At 32.0% G+C, this 19,766-nt stretch overlaps 1 protein-coding gene across 1 annotated transcript in view; it reads right to left on the bottom strand.

The window, feature by feature from the left end:
- Positions 1–4,459: 4,459 nt before the first annotated feature.
- LOC132696573 (protein vestigial) overlaps positions 4,460–19,766 on the bottom strand; it is a 60,763-nt gene continuing 45,456 nt past the window's right edge. The window contains exons 4-5 of the mRNA XM_060661469.1: positions 10,649–10,969; positions 4,460–4,733 (exon numbers count right to left, since the gene is read on the bottom strand). Of these exons, the coding sequence (XP_060517452.1) occupies positions 4,684–4,733; positions 10,649–10,969 (371 nt within the window). The 3' untranslated portion in view covers positions 4,460–4,683. The remainder of the gene's footprint in view (positions 4,734–10,648; positions 10,970–19,766) is intronic.

Below are 19,766 nucleotides of genomic sequence, written 5' to 3' on the forward strand. Positions count from 1 at the left end.
ATCAAAATTAAGTATGATTTTGCTTCATTGGTGCTTCTTAACAAATCAATAAGACGCTATATGATTCTATAAAGTTTTCTTGAAACTTACATGTGCACGATAATTTTTATTACTTATTCTTATTAAAACAAAAGTATTTTCTACATTTCGATTGAAAACGAAACCATTCAAATTATAATTGTAAAGAGAGCCCTATTTTTCTGTTACCGCTGTCCTTAGACTAGAACAAAATTTAGCAGATTTTTGTAAATAATACCTGTTTGTCTTTACTGAGATTTTGGTAATAAAATAAAAGATAATTAATAAGAATGTTTATGTGTAATCTTTCACCCGTTCACTGTTGCATTATTTCGTAATGCTTAATATATTGATTGTTTGCTTATCGCCAACAATTTAAAAACTGAGCTACTCTTATTGATCAATGTAGTAGTGTTATTATAAAAGAACGGAAAAACGTCCTTTTGCAATAAGCAAGTAATTGTTTTGAACATAATTCTGTTTAAAATAAATACGCAGTACATTAAATATAGGCAAAAAGAAAATCGTTGATGTTTTAAAGTGACTAAACAAATAATTTGTAAATAAATCAAATATAAAAATATTTTCAAATGTACCCAAAATTGTTTTTAGGTTTTAGGTTTGGTTTTGATTATTCGAAGGCCCCAAAAATATGACCATGATATTCCGATCACAAGAAAAGCATATTCTTTACAAACCTAAAAATTACAATTTTGATATTTGTTGATTTTATACTATTTTTCAACGCGTAGAATCAACATTACAAAACGTATGTTCTAATTTGGTGCTGAAAAGTTACACATCTTACGAAATCACATCACATGAAATTGTACTGGAAAGGTAAGTGAAAACTCTCGTTCTCTACGGAATGGAATCATGGACAACAAACATGACTTAAAACGACTTAGAATTTCTTGGAGGAAAAGAGTAACAAATGCAGATATTTTAATGCGAATGGAAAAAGAAACATATAGGGATATAGTGGTAGAGTAAAAACAAGGAATCTTGCTTACCTAGGTCACTTCATGCTAAGTGGAAGCTTTTACATGTTACATGTTAAAATTAATAATCCAAGCGAAAATACAAGTCACAAGAAGTGCGGGAAGAAGATGGGCTTCCTGACTGAAAAACTTACGTTAATAGAATTATTTTGAGCAGTCACATCAAAAGCAAGAATCACTATGATGATAGACAACCAGATAAGGAAAAACAAGGAAAATGAACAATGTTTGTTAACTGCCAGAGGGTTATAGCCCTGACAGATGATGATACTCAATGGCGAACTGTATACTATTATTAATATTATTATTATTATTATTATTATTCTATAGCATTTATTTAATAACTACAATGTTATTAGACAAGCTAAATACATCCCAGATATCATTCCAAGAAAGACAGTACATACTAAGTAAACACACTGACAACTTAAAACTATACCAAATTCTAGCCTTGAAAGAATTTTTTTTAAACCTAGCTAGAACCAACGCAAAAACTGCAAAAAGGAAAGGAAAAACAATAGTAATTCTGGATTTTGTCTCTAGTAAATAGATAATAACTCTAATATTGCTAATTTTAACCTTGCAAGCATACAGAAAAATATAGATACAAAAACTAGAAAAGAATCATAAGCAAATAATGGATAAATGGATCAAATTAATAAATTTGAAATTATTAGTTGTTTTTTAAATCTATTCTACGGATTTTATTTCCAGTTATTTCAGTTTTAATAAATGTTTTAAATTTGCTTTTAAATAAATTAGTTTTAGTGAAACTGTTGCAGAGAGATAAAGAACACATCTCGGTCCTATTGTTTTAGATATCTTAGGTTTGACAGTGGCTTGGTTCATTCAGGAATTTGATTTAAAAAGGTACTAGACAATTAAATTTACTGTAATCAAATTATTTGCAATTCTTTTTATGAATTATGCATTTTGTGTTAAATGTGTAATATTTACTAAGCTACCTAGTTGATCTAATTTTTATAAGTAATAGAAACTGTTATTCCGACAAAAGAAGTTTTCACCTGAAATTCTGTACAGTACGGACCTGACAAAGGTAGATCGGTGTCCCAAAAACGGATGAACCGCAACAACACAAGATGCTAATTAACACGTTGCGGCTCACCACATGTAGAGGATCGTTAATGGTGGGAAAGCGGCAAGACTGTATTTGAACCGTTTTGGTGGAAAAGTGCGATTCTGATTTCTAGTTTCTTTTTTCTGCGAATATATTCAATAGCATGTGTATATTTAACATGTCCAACGTCAAATATACAACCGAGAATCGTATTTTGGGCGTATGTTCGAATTTATTACCAAAAAGTGATCGATATTCGATATTCCCAACAATAAATTTTAATGTTCGATAGGCATTTTGCTTTAGATAAAGTTTAATTGACATATTTTCTTTAATAAATTCGTTTTCGAGTAAATTATGGATTCTCGGTGACATGGCACAGAAAATAATGTCCATTTTAAATATTTATGTATAAACAACACATATGCCTTTTTTTTATTAAAAATTTCACTTAGAAAATCCAAATTAAACTCAATGGATATATAAATATAAACCCCAAATTTATGTATTTGTATGCATGACGCAATTTTCCACAATAATATTTAGTTTAATATCATGTTCAATTCAAAAGAAAACATCAAAATCAATCAAAATGAAAAACCGTTTTAAGAAAACGTTCAAAAATTTTGCATCCATGCAGGTTGTCCGTTCCCGACGAATGGATTTCGCGCCAAAGCAAACGTGTCAGGCGGTACCCGCCCCATTTGAATTTCGGTCTTTTTTACGAGACACTTTTACGATGCTGTCCATTTCAAAAATTTAATAAAACTACCTAGGCGATGATTTTATGGCCCCACTAAATTAGGATTTCACAAATATTTGGGCGTTATATTTTGGGCAATTTGTTCCTTTAACTATACGTTTACATATGCCTAGACGGTACGCATTTATATAGGCAAATTTATAACAGTATAATAATAATTTATAATCAGAAAATTGAATTTAATGAAATAAGTTTCTATTTCGTTGAGTTAGTCAATTTGATAAGTTTGACTACCAGCAGTCGAAAAGTATTTGAAAATTTTTTTAGAAGCAATGAAAGTAGAAGATAGTATTACTTGCCCCATTCAAATTGAGATTGCATACATGTGTAGGAATATACTTTTTTATGTAAATTTAATTATTTATATTGCATTGTTAACTCGTATTCCGTTGTTAATGATTAATTAATAAGGATTTTCTCTAAGAGTGCAAAGAAAAACATATATTACAGTGCGAATTTTAGACTTTTAACGAACATGTGTATCTTAATGTTATTCGTAATTTGTTTAATTTTAACTAAATATTTAATTGTTTATTTTTTCCTAAAAGAGATTCAAAATGTATGAAAACACAATTGGCCTTATTATTTTTTCGAATATCTATGTACCGTGCGTTTAATTTATCTTTATAACATTTTAATTGGCTGTAACTTTTTTGTTTTTAGAGATATTAATATAAATAAAAAAATAAAATGTAGGTCTAGTAGCCAAGTTTTTTTCCAAGTGACGCATAAAACAAAACACTATCAACCACTCGTTTTTGACAAATCGGCGAAAATAGGAATTTTTTATATAACTTCAAAGAGTGCCCTCACTTACCAATAAAAATTGTTACTAGAGTATGTAAAGAGAAAGGTATTTCTCGGGGACCAATCCATTGCTTGGATTTTTTAAATAGACATAATCAGAATAATAATTTTTTTGAAAATTTTTTTCTGGACCGATGAAAGTTCGTTCAATACAAGAAAGGGTTGTAATAGACAAAATACGCGATATTGGTCTTTAAATAATCGTAGACAAATAAAAACCCAGGGGTACCAATCAATTAATGTATGGTGTGATGTAATAGATGGGCATATTTTGGATCCGATATTTATAGATCAAAAGTTAACTGGAGATCATTATTTGCAACTCGTATAGCACCAATAGAACAATATATAGAAGATTTACCCCTAAATATATCAGAGCTGATTATGTAGCAGCAAGACGGTGCTGCTTCTCACAAGTTAAAAGTTTTCTTAACATTGGATACCCCAGGGGTTCGATAGGGAACGACGGAACTATGGATTGACCAGCCAACAGCCCCGACTTTTCGGGACATAATATACAGGGTGTTCCGTTTAAAAAAATATATGATGTAGGCTTATTTTGTTTTATATGTTACTTGCTACTAACCCAAAATTTTGTTTTTTTTTGTTTACCTTAATATCTCTAAAAACAAAAAAGTTACAGCCAAATAAAATGTTATTAAGATAAATTGAACGCAGGGTACCAAAAAAAACAAGGCACACTTGAATAACAATCTTAAATTAATCTCTAGATTTATAGAAGCATATAGAAAGTTCCCAGTTATACTAAATAAAACAATTGGATCGGTAAATATCTGTAACTTTAATACTTACATCAGACTTTGCATCGTCAATCATACAACGTTCTGACAAAAATAAGGAACATTTATTTAAAATAAACGTTTTCAAAATGGCGTGGGCGCTCGCGCGCGACTCCCGTCGAAAATTTAAATAAAACAGTTTGTACTTTTTTATATTACACTTAAAATCACGTTTCACTTAAAATTAACTATACACAGTCGCCCATCGCGTCCAGTTCAGAACCAGTACAGGTCTTTCGACGAGTCTTGGACTTGCGCTTCTAGACCTGCAACAAAAAGAACAACCGTTGTCTTTAACCAATTATTAGCAACCGCCTGTCGATCGAACTTAATAGCTATTTTTATCGAGAAAAGTATGTCTTGTTACACGCCCGCTAACATCATCATTTCTTCCACTACAGTGGTAAAATTTAATATTATTATTATTATTATTACTATTTATTATCAGAAATTAAAGAAAACAAAATATTCAACTAATAGGTAGTGTTGGGACTTCTTAATTGACTAGTCAAATTCGATCAAAATGTTTTAAATAACAATTTTAGAGTCTTATCTATCATTTTTTTGTAATGATATGTGTTTTATAATAAATTATTATGCGTTTGTGATGTCCAATTTACCTATAACCCTCTTCAAGGAATACTCGAATACGATAAAATAAAATTATCCACCCCATTTAGTTCTCAGAAAGACGTGATGGCGGCGTAACGCACAATATAAATAAATAAATTTCAATTTCAATTGGCTTGTCAATTGACAGAAAAAAAATTGACCGGTCAATTCAAAAACCCTATTAATAGGGATCTATCAGCATGTGATTTCCAACAGACAGAAAAAATTATAGTTTTATTTGTACTTATTACTTAGAAAAGCGTGGGTCTTGAATATATTTATAATAGGATAAGTAAGAAGTAAGGTGGAAAATTATTTCAAATTGTTTAATGTTACTGTGGTGAAACACAATTTTTCTCAAAAGGCAAATTATTTTCTGTTAAGTTGTATGCAACCAAGCTTGCGTACTTTCCGCGCTGGAGAATAAACACGTTTTCCTTATTCTTCGACAGTTCTTCAATTTTAATTGTTTTCGACTTAAGATATCCGTTTTGTTTGAAATTGATAACGAATTAAAGGTTTTAAATTAAAAAGGCATTTTATGTTAAACCATAGATATTATGAGAAATTTTTTATCAAATCAGGAACAATAAAACCAATCAGGAGTTTTATTAAGACGTTTAAATTTGCATGTTAGACTGTTATGACCAAAATTTAACAATTTAAATCTAGGCACAACGAGCATAGTATACCCGAAATATTTGTTTTAAGGGCAAAATCACTTTATTATTGTCTAAATTTGAATACAGAGTTTTATATTTAAAATAAATAAATTCCATTACCAAACAGTTTGCCTTTTTTTCCTAGCTTTGAAACCTCTTTAAAAGAGGTGAAGTTAAAGCTAATTTTTATTCGTATACCCGCATTAAGATCCAGCCCACTACAAACGTCTAGGTGTTTTAGATATGCATTAGATCACGATAAATATACAACCCTGTTCACTAAAGTTTACGTGATTTTTCGGTAACTTTTTATTTCCTTTTTTTTGTTTGAATAAAATCGAGATTGTAATATCATAACTATTATTAAATATCATTTCATGTTGAATATTTTAAATATTTGAATAATTTGAAAAGAAAATTGGTGGCAATCGTTATTGAATAGCAAACAGATAACAACAGGCGTTTGTGGAAATGGTTAGATAAGGGATGAAATAAAAAATTAGCTTCAATTCTCTCTTGTTTGATAGGAAATAGGCATACCTTGAAGAATAAGATTATTAATTTTTAAAAAATGTAGGAAAACACTGGGATTAATAATTATTAGTTTAAAACAAGATTAAAGTAATCCTGTTGCTCATTGTAATATTTATAGCTTTAAATTAATAGTAACATTTCCTTTGGGCCAAAGTTTAGTTTACTTCCACTTAAGAAATACTGACTAATTTATTCTTGGTTCAAGGCAGACCTTGTTTCCTTGTCACTTGGCTCACTATTTTGACTCAAATTTGAATCAATTTTGCTAATGACTACTGAAAAAACTAATAATTACGTATTCTATGGTTAATAATAAGTGATATTTCATCGCGCCGTTGAATAAAATAAGCGAAAATTAGTCGCGTTCCTTGCAAATCCCAATTAATTGAAAGATTCATTATCCCGATGAAATAACTTTTATATCGCATTCCTAACGTTATAAAAATTCCTTCAGACTATTGATAATTGATAGCCACGACCAATTCGAGTTGGATAGGGTTTTTATAATAAGTAATGAACGCGCATGATTGCTGTATGGTCTTAATTTGTCCGATACGGGATATAAACTACTACTTGTAATGACCAGAGTGCGTCCATATTTTTTCTATTCGGTAATTAAACCGATTGGGGCGTTAATAATTAAGAGATATTAATAAGAAGTATAACTGTTGGGCGCTTGCGTTGTTTCGCTTGGCTGCTATTTTGTACTGAACTAAAATATTATGTCTAGATAATATAAATGTTTGCTAAGATAAAGAACACGAAAATTACAAAGTCTAAAAAGATAATGTATTTTGTATCTATTTTTATTTTTAATACTAGAGCAGCTTTTTATTTTCATAATTTAAAAATATTAATTAACAATTTGCAGTTATTGTCAAATTAGTTGCTTTTTGGTTAAGTCTATAAGATCTGGTTTTTTTGTAGTTATGCCTTTGTTAATGCTTTCTAGTTAATGAACAAGAATACAACAAAAGCAAAATATTACTAAATCACAAAAGCTGGATTAGCTTTTTCAACACGTATTTATATATGTTTTTGTAAAAATCAGTTAATTATAAATTATGCGCGCAGAAAGACGGCAACAAAACACTAAAAATTTCGATAATAAATCTCCTGCTCAATAATTCATTTCTTTTGTTTTGTGAAAACCATTTGAATTATTAAAGTGTCTTAAAACCCAATGTTGTTAATGAAAAAGTTTTTAAGGATTATTTAATAAAACACTTATTAAACTTGTTTACTGGCATGTGACGGAAATATGATTTATTGATTTAAAAGATTTTTTTTTATTTTTTTAAATCTAAATATTTTTGTATTTTATTTGTATTGGTTTTTATGTAAGTAAATATGCTATAACAAACAGATCTTTTTAACTGTTTTTTAAAAATGAAAATTATTATATCTGTTAGAGCAAGAAAATTGAAAACACACCAAGACTTGAGGAGTATTGTTACACTGTCCCTATTTTTGTTAAATAGGTCCAGAAATTGTAGGTTACCACATGTCGCATCTGCATGAAGATAATCTATCATATTGCAAGACTTACCGACAAAGATATTTTTTAATTTTTGTTCTATACTTTTCCGACGGGTATATTTTCTACTTTGTTTTCCTTCGTTTTGTCTGACGTCATAGTGTTCAAAATACTTTATTTGTTGTTAGGGTAAAAGACATGTTATTATTACCAACACTGGTTTACAGTTATAAAACACAATCGTCGAATGCACACCCCTGTGTTTTTAGGACCAGTATGCGAAAACTAAATTAATTAATTAATTTTATATTTATAAGGGTATAATTTGCAACTCCCCCATATAAAACTTTATGCATCATCATCATCATCATCATCATCTTATCTGCATATCAGCCGGCACTGCCATGTTCTCAGTCAGCAACTTTGCCGAGGATAGCAATTAGAGGCGTCTGTGGAATGCCCGATGGTAACGAGAGGGGAGGAGCGTCGGTTAAGAGCGTGCTCGCCATTGGCCACCTTTGGTCAAACGAGTTATTGATTTCTTGATGTCTGCGGGATCTTCTCCGTCCTGTTGGCTGCACCGTTCCTGCCGAATGCAGCACCGATTTGAGATCTCCCGAGTCGGTTGGAGTATGTTGTAACCGGCGTCCTTAGTTCACGGTATACGAAGTGAGTGGAAAATATTATGATGATACATTGAAAAATGACGAATATTTGCATAATAATCATATATAATCTATTTAAAAAAAGGGGGCCTTGAGAATTGGTTAGTATCATTCCATTTCTAAATGGTGCGCGGGGTTGAAGTAAAGCTTTATTATAAATTATAATCTCCGGTTCGAGAGAACTGAAATGTCAATAAGCCGTCTCCTCCTTTAGGAATCCATCTTCGCTTCCATAGTGTGCGTTTTTCTGCTTTGTACTTTTTCAATATTTTCTTTGTCAAAAAACAATGTCGTCTCAAGTAAAAGAACGGCCATTTAAAATGCAAAATTTATATCCTTCAAGGTTTTCGTTTTTTAGTAAAATTTGCTCTAGTAAAAGTGTGAATTATTCTTCGAATAGCATATTTTACTGGTATTCCAATTGACTTGATGAATTGCCATATCCCATGCAATTATTTAAGCAGTAGTAGTAATTTTCGTTCACTGATAAGGGAGAATTAGTATAGTTACTAGTTACTAATAGTAGTAATAGTATACTCGCCATTTTATTAATTACTGTCGATATAATAGATTAAAGACACATACTACATTTTTATTGCGTCATTAGGAGTGTTTATTTATGTTCTATTCCTTTACCCCAATTTTTTAAAAATTAAATATTTTTTTAATATCTGTAATACCGCTTTAGATTTTTTTTAAAATACTCCGGTGGAGGGATTTCTCTTAAAATGAAAAATATTCTTACAATCCCCAATCGTTTCTAAAGAATTTTATTTTCTTGATTTTTTCAATCCGATATAAGGGTTTTGCTGGAAAAAATAAAAACCTCTTCTCTGTATGCTCATAACAATATTGTTAATATGAGAGCATGCAGAGAAATATTATCAATATTATTTCTTACTAATCTGTTTTATTAAAATACTTCAAAATAAATGAAGTACTAACGGGAAGTACGTAAACTCTGAGGTGTATTTTTGAAATCTTTATAATTATTTCATATCATTGTAATATGATATGTCTGCAAATAGTCATTTCAAACGGGCCCATCGGACTGTAAGAATTCCAGAAATTAAAAAAGCAGTTCTATTGATGAAAATCCTGAACTTATTACTAGAAGAATTGGAAATAATCTGAATATCTCGCACGTCTTGGTTTGGAAAATTTCGCACTATTTTCTATTGTACCCATACCGTATTCAACGAGTCCAAGCGTTACTTCCCAGAGATTGTCAATGGTCAATGGTTAATGGTCAATGGTTTTTGGACAAAATTTCTTGTTTGACCAAGAAATACTAATTATAAATGAAGCTAACTTTTTCAGAAATACAAGAACAGTTTTCGGTAAATGTTTGGACTGTAATTCTTAGAAATTACTTAATTGAACCATTTCTCCTGCCAGAAAGGTTATAATTATCGCCGTTTTTTAGAAGGGGAAGAGGAAGAAGTACCATATATAATTAGGAACAGAATGTGGTTCATGCATGACGGCGCGCGTACTTACTATAGTGGCCTCCTAGGTCTCCAAATTTAAATAGTTTGAACTTTTTCTTATGGGGGCATCTTAAAAGTCTTTATGGCACTCAAATTAATACGGTAGAAGAGTGAAGGATCGCATAAGAGCTTCCTGCGATTTAATAAGAAACACTGGAGGTATACTTTAAAGAGTGCTCAAGGTGGAGGACACTTCCAACAACGTATCTAGTTTCTTTGATTTACTTTTTTTCAAAAAGGTTATTAATTTATTAACAGACAATTTTGTTAAAAAAGATTAACGGTAGGTAACGTTTTTTTTTGTTAATAAGAATCATTTAATATTTATCTTGTTGTTAGGATATTTTGTTATTTCATTAATTGTAAAAGTAAAAAAGAATTGTTTCTAATTTTCTTTTCTAGATGGTAACAAAAAACTAGATATTTTGTTTTAGATAGAAATTTTATATTTCACAAAAAAAAAATCAAATTGAACAGTGCAGTGGCGACCTAATTAACCAATATATTATTTGTTCACAGACAGCCAATGGCACGCCACTGAATTCTTTAAAAAAAGACATTTGCTTGCACCACTAACAGTTACGATATTTAGGACATATGTTCATATGAAGTTTTCTATTTAAAATGTACTCTTAATTAATAACATTCAATTAGAAAACACCCTGCATAGTTTTATATGTTAATTTTCTACCTATACTGTTGCGCGTGCCGGGTTTCAGGATTTAAATGTGATCGACTCACCTGACATTGAAGGGTACGACGAGTACGCCGATTCGATAGAGGGATGCTGCCAGTCCATCGCCTTGCAGGGGGCGTGTGAGCTCATATGTAAGCGCGACCCTGGCAGCAACAGACCCCCATACTGGGCGGCCATGTTGTGGTGGTGATAGTCGTGCACGGCGCGATGGTGCTGACTGTATTGGTACCAAGCGTCTCCCGGATGGTAGTGCTCGGAGTAGAGGTCAGCTGCAGAAGTACCGTGGTGACCTCCGCTCGCGCCTGCGTAATGCTGACTGTTCCAGAAAGAAGGGGGAAAGTTTCTTGCCGACATCGGCGAACTTTCTGCAAATGCAAAATAGAATCGCTTTATTAACTAAATAAAAGATCCATTCGCTATATGTGACTTTTGTATATCGATTTTTTTATGTTGGTACACATGTTCCTAACATATGTTCATAGTTTCAGCCAGTTTTGTGTGCTCGACGATTTTCTGCTGTCAAAAAAAAATGGACCAAAGAATTTGCATAAAATTTTGTATAAAAAATGGAATACAGTACTGCAAAAAACTTGATATAATGACAACGGCATTTGGTGAATCTACTTTGAGCTAATAAAATGTTTATAAGGGGTACAAGCCGTTCCAAGATGACCGAGAAGGCGCCGATGACGAACCTCGCTCTGGACGCCCCAGCACGTCAATAACTAATGAAAGCGTTGAAGAAATGAAACAAGTGGTGTTGAAAAATGGTCGAATCACTATTAAAGAAGTGGCTAAAGACGTCGGCATCTTTATTGACTGGTGCCATGCAATTTTTTCTGAAGTTTTGGGCACGAAACGTGTAGCAGCAAAATATTTTCCGAAACTGCTTAATTTTGAACAATAGGACCGTCAAAGGAGCATCGCAATGATGACGTCAATAATGATCCTGATATGCTCAAAAATGTGACGAATCATGAGTATATAGTTATGACGTCAAAACCAATGTCCAGCCGTCCACAAGGTCGTACGGTCAACAAAGCGTATTACCTTGAAGTTATGCGCCCAATTCATTCATTTTGCATCACGATAATGTACTCACTTATCTTTGCTTTTGTCTAACTTTTTGCCCAAAAACAAAACCACAATGATGTCTCAGCCACCATATTGCGACTCTTTCCTGTTGCCAAAACTCAAGAAACCCAAGAAAGGAAGGACGTTTGGAACGATTGAGGCGATAAAGAGAAAATCGCTGGAAGCAGTGAAGGCTATAGAAAGTGCTTACTAGAAAACTTTGAAGGGCAACATTAACAAATAAATACTTTTTGATTAAACTTAAAAATCACCTTACTTTTTGTACACATCTTGTACAAGTTTCGAGCACTTAACTGCCCATAGAATCAGAGATTCATAATTGAAGATGATTATCATATCCTCCTTGTTTGCACCATTTGATTATTTTAGAATTAATGAAACTGAAAGAAGAGTTAAATTTAGAACTCTCATTATTTGCTACATATATTTATATAGCCAACAGCTGTGAAAAATTCGGAGCTCAGTATATCATTAATAGATAATAATAGGCAAATTTAGTCAATTTGGTGTAAAGTTCATGGTCGGTTTAAAATTGAAAAAAAAAGCCTAGAAATAAGATTAAGGAAGGCAAAAGTAAAGAAGAAATTGCCGAAAAGACTTTGTGTAAAATTATTTTGAATTCGAATAAAACTGAAGAACGGATTAAAATATACACATTAAATCGTCATTAATCACCAGCTGGCCGATACTCGGATGACACGCATCAATATTTCTGTTTTACTGACAGTTGACAGGGTCGTTTTTTTAATTGGACGAACTTAATATGCGGACGAGAAGCAAGAAGTTAAACTACAGAGAGAATCTAGCTTAATTTCGCAACCTAGTAAATATATTTTATTAACACGAACAAGTTTTTATTAAAATTAAACCGGATTTTCATTGTACAAAATAACTTACTTTTTATAATTTTTTAGTTTGAACTTGAATACATTAAAGTGATGCTCTCCACATGCTCGATCGGTGCGTAATTGGAAATGTTATAAAAGATAGTAGAAAAACTAATTAAACAATTTATTTTTTTTATTACAAGCCTGCCTTTTGCCATGATGCTTTCGAAATGTTCAATAATGCAAACCATTATTATTATCTAAGTATATAAGAATAGAAATATAAAACATGTGGTATAGTTAGTCTCATGAGGTACTTAGGCAAAATTTTATAGCAAGTTTATTCAGTATTCTATCTTAAAATTTTATTTTCGTTTGTTTGGGAACCTTTGCGTAAATTTTTGTTAAAAAAAGGTAATTCAGGACTTCGTCGTGACATGAACTTAATTTCTTATCCACGATTCACACACATTATAAAGTGTTTTTTTTAAACAGTATTTATTTTGGATGGCAATTATTCACCGGGTCAATTTCTTCTCTAAATAAATGAGATAGTTAATTTAAAAAGTAATTTCGATTGGAAGTGAAATTCACACTTAAACATCTTAATCAATTGTTTTATCTCAGTTGAATCACTGCTATGAAGTCTTTGGACCATCTCTAATTTATGGGATACGAGGTCGTTACCATATTAGATATTAGTACAGGATGGCTAAATATACATAACAGATTTAGTTCCGTATGGCATCTTTTCATTATACCATGAATATCCACTTAAAAAAGTTTTCTTTAGAGTGGCTGTTTATGGTCTAAGTTAACAGGAGTTATTTTACGGTATGCTTATTAACGTTTTTACTACTTACTACCCTCTATCCATTTATTTCCTTCTCTTTACTATGACAAATATTTTTGATATAGTTTGGAGATCTGTTTGTAAACTAAACCAGCAAATATTGAGGCTACGCAGCATCTGGCAAAACCTCGGATAGCTGGATTTCACAATAGGCTTTTGCTGTAGTTTTAGTTAGTTTTATTGTGCGAATATTTTGTTTTCATTTTTTCATATTGCAATTATTTTGAGGTAGATCTTTTAAGTTTCCGCAAATTAGATATTTGAAGACAGAAAAGTTTGGGTTTAATATGCCTGGTAGTGTTCATAAGACTTAAATTTATGAGGTTGATATAAAAGCTGAATAATTAATTTTGCCAATTCGACATCTATTAGAAGAAGCGCGCAACAAAGACGATATGTGTGAGCATCATTCAAGAAAATCTTCTCGAAGCAATACAAATATCGGTATTTTTGATTACATATGGGTTCCTGCAGATTCTTATTATCCATTGCCTTATAAGACAAAAAAAGAGCAATGTCAACAGTCACGAAATAGTGAACGACAATAAACAAGAGTGTAATAGTATATTATGCAACAAGTGCGGTAAACGGCATTTGACTCACGAGTTTATTTGACACGAGCGGAGCGCAGCAGCGGTGTGAGTTTTTAATAAACGAGTGAGTCAAAAATTTTACCGAACGTGTTGCAAACTATACTTTTTCTACGACCGTTAGTTTTTGGGTACATTTTAGCAAAACAACAAAAAATACATTCACTGACATGACCGTCAGAATTGACAAACGTCAATTTTGAAAGCGTTGGAAATATCTCCGGAAACTTCCGATTGCTCCCAAATCCGTGCGGTAAAATCCTAGCCAATTCGGACATTTCTGGAATATTACCGCACGGGTTTTATCGTAATTTTGACGTTTGACAGTAGTAGAAAAAGTACCGTATGCAACATGTTTGTTTAAGCAAATGAAGTTTACCGCACTTGTTGCGTAATATACTATTTTTTGTAGAATATTACTGTTGGAAAAACAGCAGAAAAACAGACAACAGAAAAATTCCGTAGAGCAACTGCTAGTGGCAGTCCTAAAGAAAGATTTTTTTTGTTGTTTACCGAATAATTCTTGCATCCATCCGTATTTCAGCTCGACACTTCTAATATATATTTTTTAATGAAACATATTTATCAAAATTAATGTTAGAATGAATGACAGACGAAGGAAATTGTAAATATAAAGTGGTTATTACTTGTATTATGAAATCAGTTGTACTAGGTAAAAAAATTATATGAAATAATATCAAAAATTGTCGAATTAAGTAGTACGATGTAGCTAATACAAAAAAAAAACAACGCAGGAGCAATCCAAAATATTTCTTAATAGTATTACAGTAGGAAGTTTATTTGAAAAAAAAAACGAAGACTATTAATGTTCAAATTATTTCACATGAATTGTATTTAAATTTTTATTTACTTAACTATTTCACCAAAAATTTAATATATATTTTCATTGTTAAGTTAATCAATCGAAATAATGATAATATAGTATTGGAAAATTACTCTAGCAGATACGAGAGTGTTCCACTACGAATAGCTCTCGGCTCTATCTCTAAAAGTATTAATTGAATATGGCCTGCGGAAACAAAAATATTACCAACTTAATTAAAAAAAACTGCCTCATTATTTTCCCCAAATTTCGATATTTTTTTTTAACCATTTTGCCCTATCCGGTAAAATAAAGGAGGGGGGAAATCTGTTTTCTGTTTTGTTGTAAATAGTAAAAACTCCTCGTTTAAAGAAGCGTCCCTTAGTCTAAAGGTTACGTTTACACGTAATACACGTTGCAAAAATAACTTTTATTTAGATCAAATACGTTCTATAGTTTTAGTCAAATCATACGCTTTTAATTCATTTTAGTTAGTTATAAGTCATATAAGATTATTTTTCTTTTTACTTCTTCTTTTCATTTTCTCTTTTCCGTTTTAATTAAATGTTTTTCACCCCACGCCTTTACCACAATTACTATTCGAGTGCCCTTGTTAATTGGCCACTAAGTATACTTTAATAATATACATGTCTGTTATGTTTTGTTAGTTGCTATTATTGTTTTCTTTAGTTTGTTGTATTCGGAAAAAAATTATTACTATGACATTCATATTATACACATGTAAGTATGCAACATTCTAAAAATACTTTTAATTATTAAAAAAATAACAAACTTTCGCTAATTTGGTGAAATCGTTCGCTGTGGCGGGAGTCCGTCGGAAAGCGTAAACTCAAAAGCGTCCCTCCCGTCGCAGCCTCAAAACAAACGAGAGCCGCCGCGACCTTCAGCGCGAGTTTCGCAAAAGAAATCGCCCGAAACCCAAAAAAGCAACGAAGGTCTAACATAGGAATCCTTTCAGAAGGACAATTAATAGTTAAAACACTTGAGCTATTCGTCAGGGAACAAGAAGCATTTATCACCAGAACTTTGCCGCGAGTGTGGGAATCAGGAGCCCGAGACCGGCGAGCTCAAAGGCAAATCGACAATATAAAACTGAAGTTAACATTCAGAAATAAAAAATAATCAGATAGCATTTTATATAAATCACTGAGGTAAAGACGACCGTGTAGCATTCTGGTCGTTATAGCCGTCCTTGTCGTACCCGTTGATTTTGTCTTTGGCAAAACTGGTTTCTGTCGTTTGGTCACCTATACGGTTCGATCAACAAATAATGTTCTGACGATAAGATTCCTTTTATCGATGCCTTACCGCTTCGCCGGAATTTGCACATCGGGAGAGAGACGGTGCCTTTTAATTGGGCCAAATTTGTTGTCTTCGGCATTTTTTTTCTAAAAGACCCGTTTGAATATCAATACCAAAGCGCTTGGTTAATTAATTAACGAATTTATAGAATTTTGTCGACGGATGCCGAACACGCTTAGATATAATAAGGATATTGCGGTCTGTTGCAATACGACATGAGTTCTATATACGTATTTATAGTATAGTATTTAAGTACGACATTTTTGGAATAGTTCACTAACTAGGTTTTATTGAGCCGTGCGCGTCTGCTGCGGCGCGCCTCTACGCATATATTTGCTTTCTGTTGTTTAATTTAACTCAATTTGGTATATTAAAACATGTCCAGTAAAACTCTAAACGTACAAGTTATTGTAATTTTAACAAAATGCTGCTGCTTGGATCTGAGTTTTGCTCATGGTCACTCTCTGGTGGTCGAGAGTTCCCCCACAGAACCACTCTCCTTTTCTTCTCAAGATATTAAATACTTCTTGTAACCATGCGTCAAGCCTGGCTTCCAAATCATACTTTCACGATTTTAAGAGTGCAAATTACTTTGTAATAAACGATGCCGCGACTTCCTTTGTTTGGGAGGAGTTACTGTTCTTCTTACGATAATCGTAAGAGTGGTGAATTTCAAAAAACTATTTCCAAGTAAATTTCTCAAGTGGTTTTTAAAAAGCAAAAGGCTTGGAAGGGTCTGTTTCGCTCAGCATACCGAAACTTTGTCCAGAATACGGAGTTGAGTCTTTCGCATTAGATATAACAATACTGAGGTTGAAATAGGTCTTATTTCAAAGCTACGTGAACAAAGACTTTACTCCTCCTGTTCAGTTAAGTTCCAATAATTTAAACTTGAAGGAACGGAGTACACAGGGAAAAAGAATTAGTTCCTGAAAATAAAGCACATTTATTCTAATTGAATAATTTAATTCGTTTCGAGCAATTAAATATCGAATTCGGGAAATTATTTTTTTAATTCATATCTTAACAAAAACATGTTCGTATTATTACAATTCCACTTTATTTATTGCAAGAAAAGGGGTATACTAGGTACAGTTATTATTTATTTGCGAGAACTTTTCGCTGAAATAACAAAAGTGAAATATTATTATAAGGAAGAAGCCACTTGAAAGTTGAAAGTTGACGTTTTCGCAAAATCAAATTTGCGAGGCAAATTTTACAATTTACGATTAACCTTAGTGACTGTGGGAGCTTCTACAACGGTAAAGAGTTGTAATGTTATGCTGTATTTTCTTACTTTCCCTCTTTTTGCAGTTATAGCTTCTTCTATCTGAGCAGATGTCTAACCCATATATATATATATATATATATATATATATATATATATATATATATATATATATATATATATATATATATATATATATATATATATATATATATATATATAACCCATACTTTAAATTTATTTTCTTCAATAGACACAATGTTCCACTTTTTCCACTTTTTAAGCTTGAGGGAGGTATTACATATTAAATAATTTGATTTCTACATACCTTGAAACACTAGAACAAGATATTCCCCTCCTCATTCAGATAATAAATAATTTATCTATTATCCACATTCACAATCAGCAGCAAATAAATTTCAATTTGTGGAAATAAGGTAACATATTATCAATTTAACATTAGCTTTATCCCAAGCAATATTTTTTTTTATTCCATTTAATGCTAAACGTATGGATGTTATGAATTGTTTAATTCAGGCAATAAATTATATAATATATATTTTGTTAATATCGGTTTGTAGAAAATTTTAGCAAAACTTTATTGGCGCAATGAGAATATAATTTACAAAATTGTGGATTATTGAATTAAATATTTTGGTTAAGACAAATTAAAGTGAAAATATAATCAATTTGAACTCGACAAAAGCTTATTTACTGTGAACGTAGTTTTATTCATTTTATCGTCACGATTGTTATTAACATTATTTAATTCAGATCAGGGGAACATTTCTCTCCATGTAGGATTATGCTGTGCGTTCATCTTTTCTATTCTTCTATATCTTATTTTTAATGAATCATTGCATTTGGGCATTTTTCCAGACTAATGAAAAAACAGGAGTAAGTCCCGACGCTATAAACTATAGACCTGTATCCGTATTAAGTGCCGTTCCAAAGTAGTTCGAAAACTTAACAACACAATTTGAACTCCCTTTTTCAAAAATACAATTATAGATCATCAATATGGCTTTTAATAAGGAAGATCAAGAACTTTAAATTTAATTACGCACGCGGACTTAATCGCTAGTGCTTTGGAAGCGAGACATCAGGTTGACGCTGTTTATAAAGCCTTTGATAAACTGTGCTGCTTGATAAACTGTGTGGGAAATGTACAACAGGAGACTCCTGGAGTGGATCAAGTCGTTTCTGGGCGGACGCAGTTAGGTTGTGAGACGTGGAAATTACTTGTCGGAACCTTTTCCCGTCACTTCGAGGCGTCACAGCGTGTGTTGAATCGTGTGTGAATTATGCGAATTATGCAAAATATGTGCGAGTCTAGTGTATCTCAGGAGATGCTCATACTATTCTATTGAGACTAAGGAAGTTATAAACAATGTTTATTTGACTCTCATTGAACGTGGTGCCAGCAAGCAAACATCTTTAGAAGAAACGACGAAAATTCCAACATCAACTGTATGGAAAATTGTGAATAATCCCATTTCAGCGAGGAAAAAAAGAAGCTATGCTGACATTTTTTCGAGTGTAGATGAAAGTGATCAAGATATAATACGGAGTAAAATTTACCAGTTATACGAGGAACAAGGCGTGACTACATTAGATATCTTAATTAGGATGCTTGAAGAAGATGAAACCGGTGTTAAATGTGCCAAAACTACCTTATGGAAGTGTATTCAACACATGGGTTTTAGATTTTAAAAAATTGACAAAAGGCAAGTTTTATTCGAATCTTTTAGAATTCGGAAATGGCGACTGGAATATCTAGAAAAAAATAGGATTTACAGAGAACAACAAAGGCAATTATTTACTTGGATGAAAACTGGTTCGACACTTATGATACCCCGGAAAAGGGTTGGGTTGACTCAACTGATAAGTGTAAAACAAACGCGCCATCAGAAAGAGGTAAAAGAATAACTATTTTGCATGCTGGCTCTACAGACGGTTGGATTCCAAATGGATTTTCTCTGTCGGTGAAAAATATTAAAGATTCTTCTCTGGATTACCATGAAGACACCACCGCTGATTTATTTGAAATTTGGTTTAAAAACAAACTAGTTCCAAAGATTCCTCCTAATAGCGTAATTGTAATGGACAATGCAAGTTATCACAGTAGACAGTTGACTAAAACCCCTTCCCTACGTCTGTGATAATTATGCAAAAAATCTAGGGCATACAGTTTTAAGGCCACCTTACCATGTATATTTAATCTCATTGAACATGTTTGGCACCAACTGAAATCTGCCATTCGTCGTAACAATGTTTTTGCCCGTGTTAACTCCAATGTCCTCAAACTTATTGAAACCGAAGTTTTTAACATCCTTCCACAAAGTTGGGCAAATTCTGTTAAACATATAGAAAAAGCAGAACAATCGTATATCCATATTGCAAATAATATAGAACAAATAATA

Source organism: Cylas formicarius, unplaced genomic scaffold (assembly GCF_029955315.1).
Source record: "Cylas formicarius isolate icCylForm1 unplaced genomic scaffold, icCylForm1.1 PGA_scaffold_1__22_contigs__length_36826433, whole genome shotgun sequence".
NCBI lineage: Eukaryota > Metazoa > Arthropoda > Insecta > Coleoptera > Brentidae > Cylas > Cylas formicarius.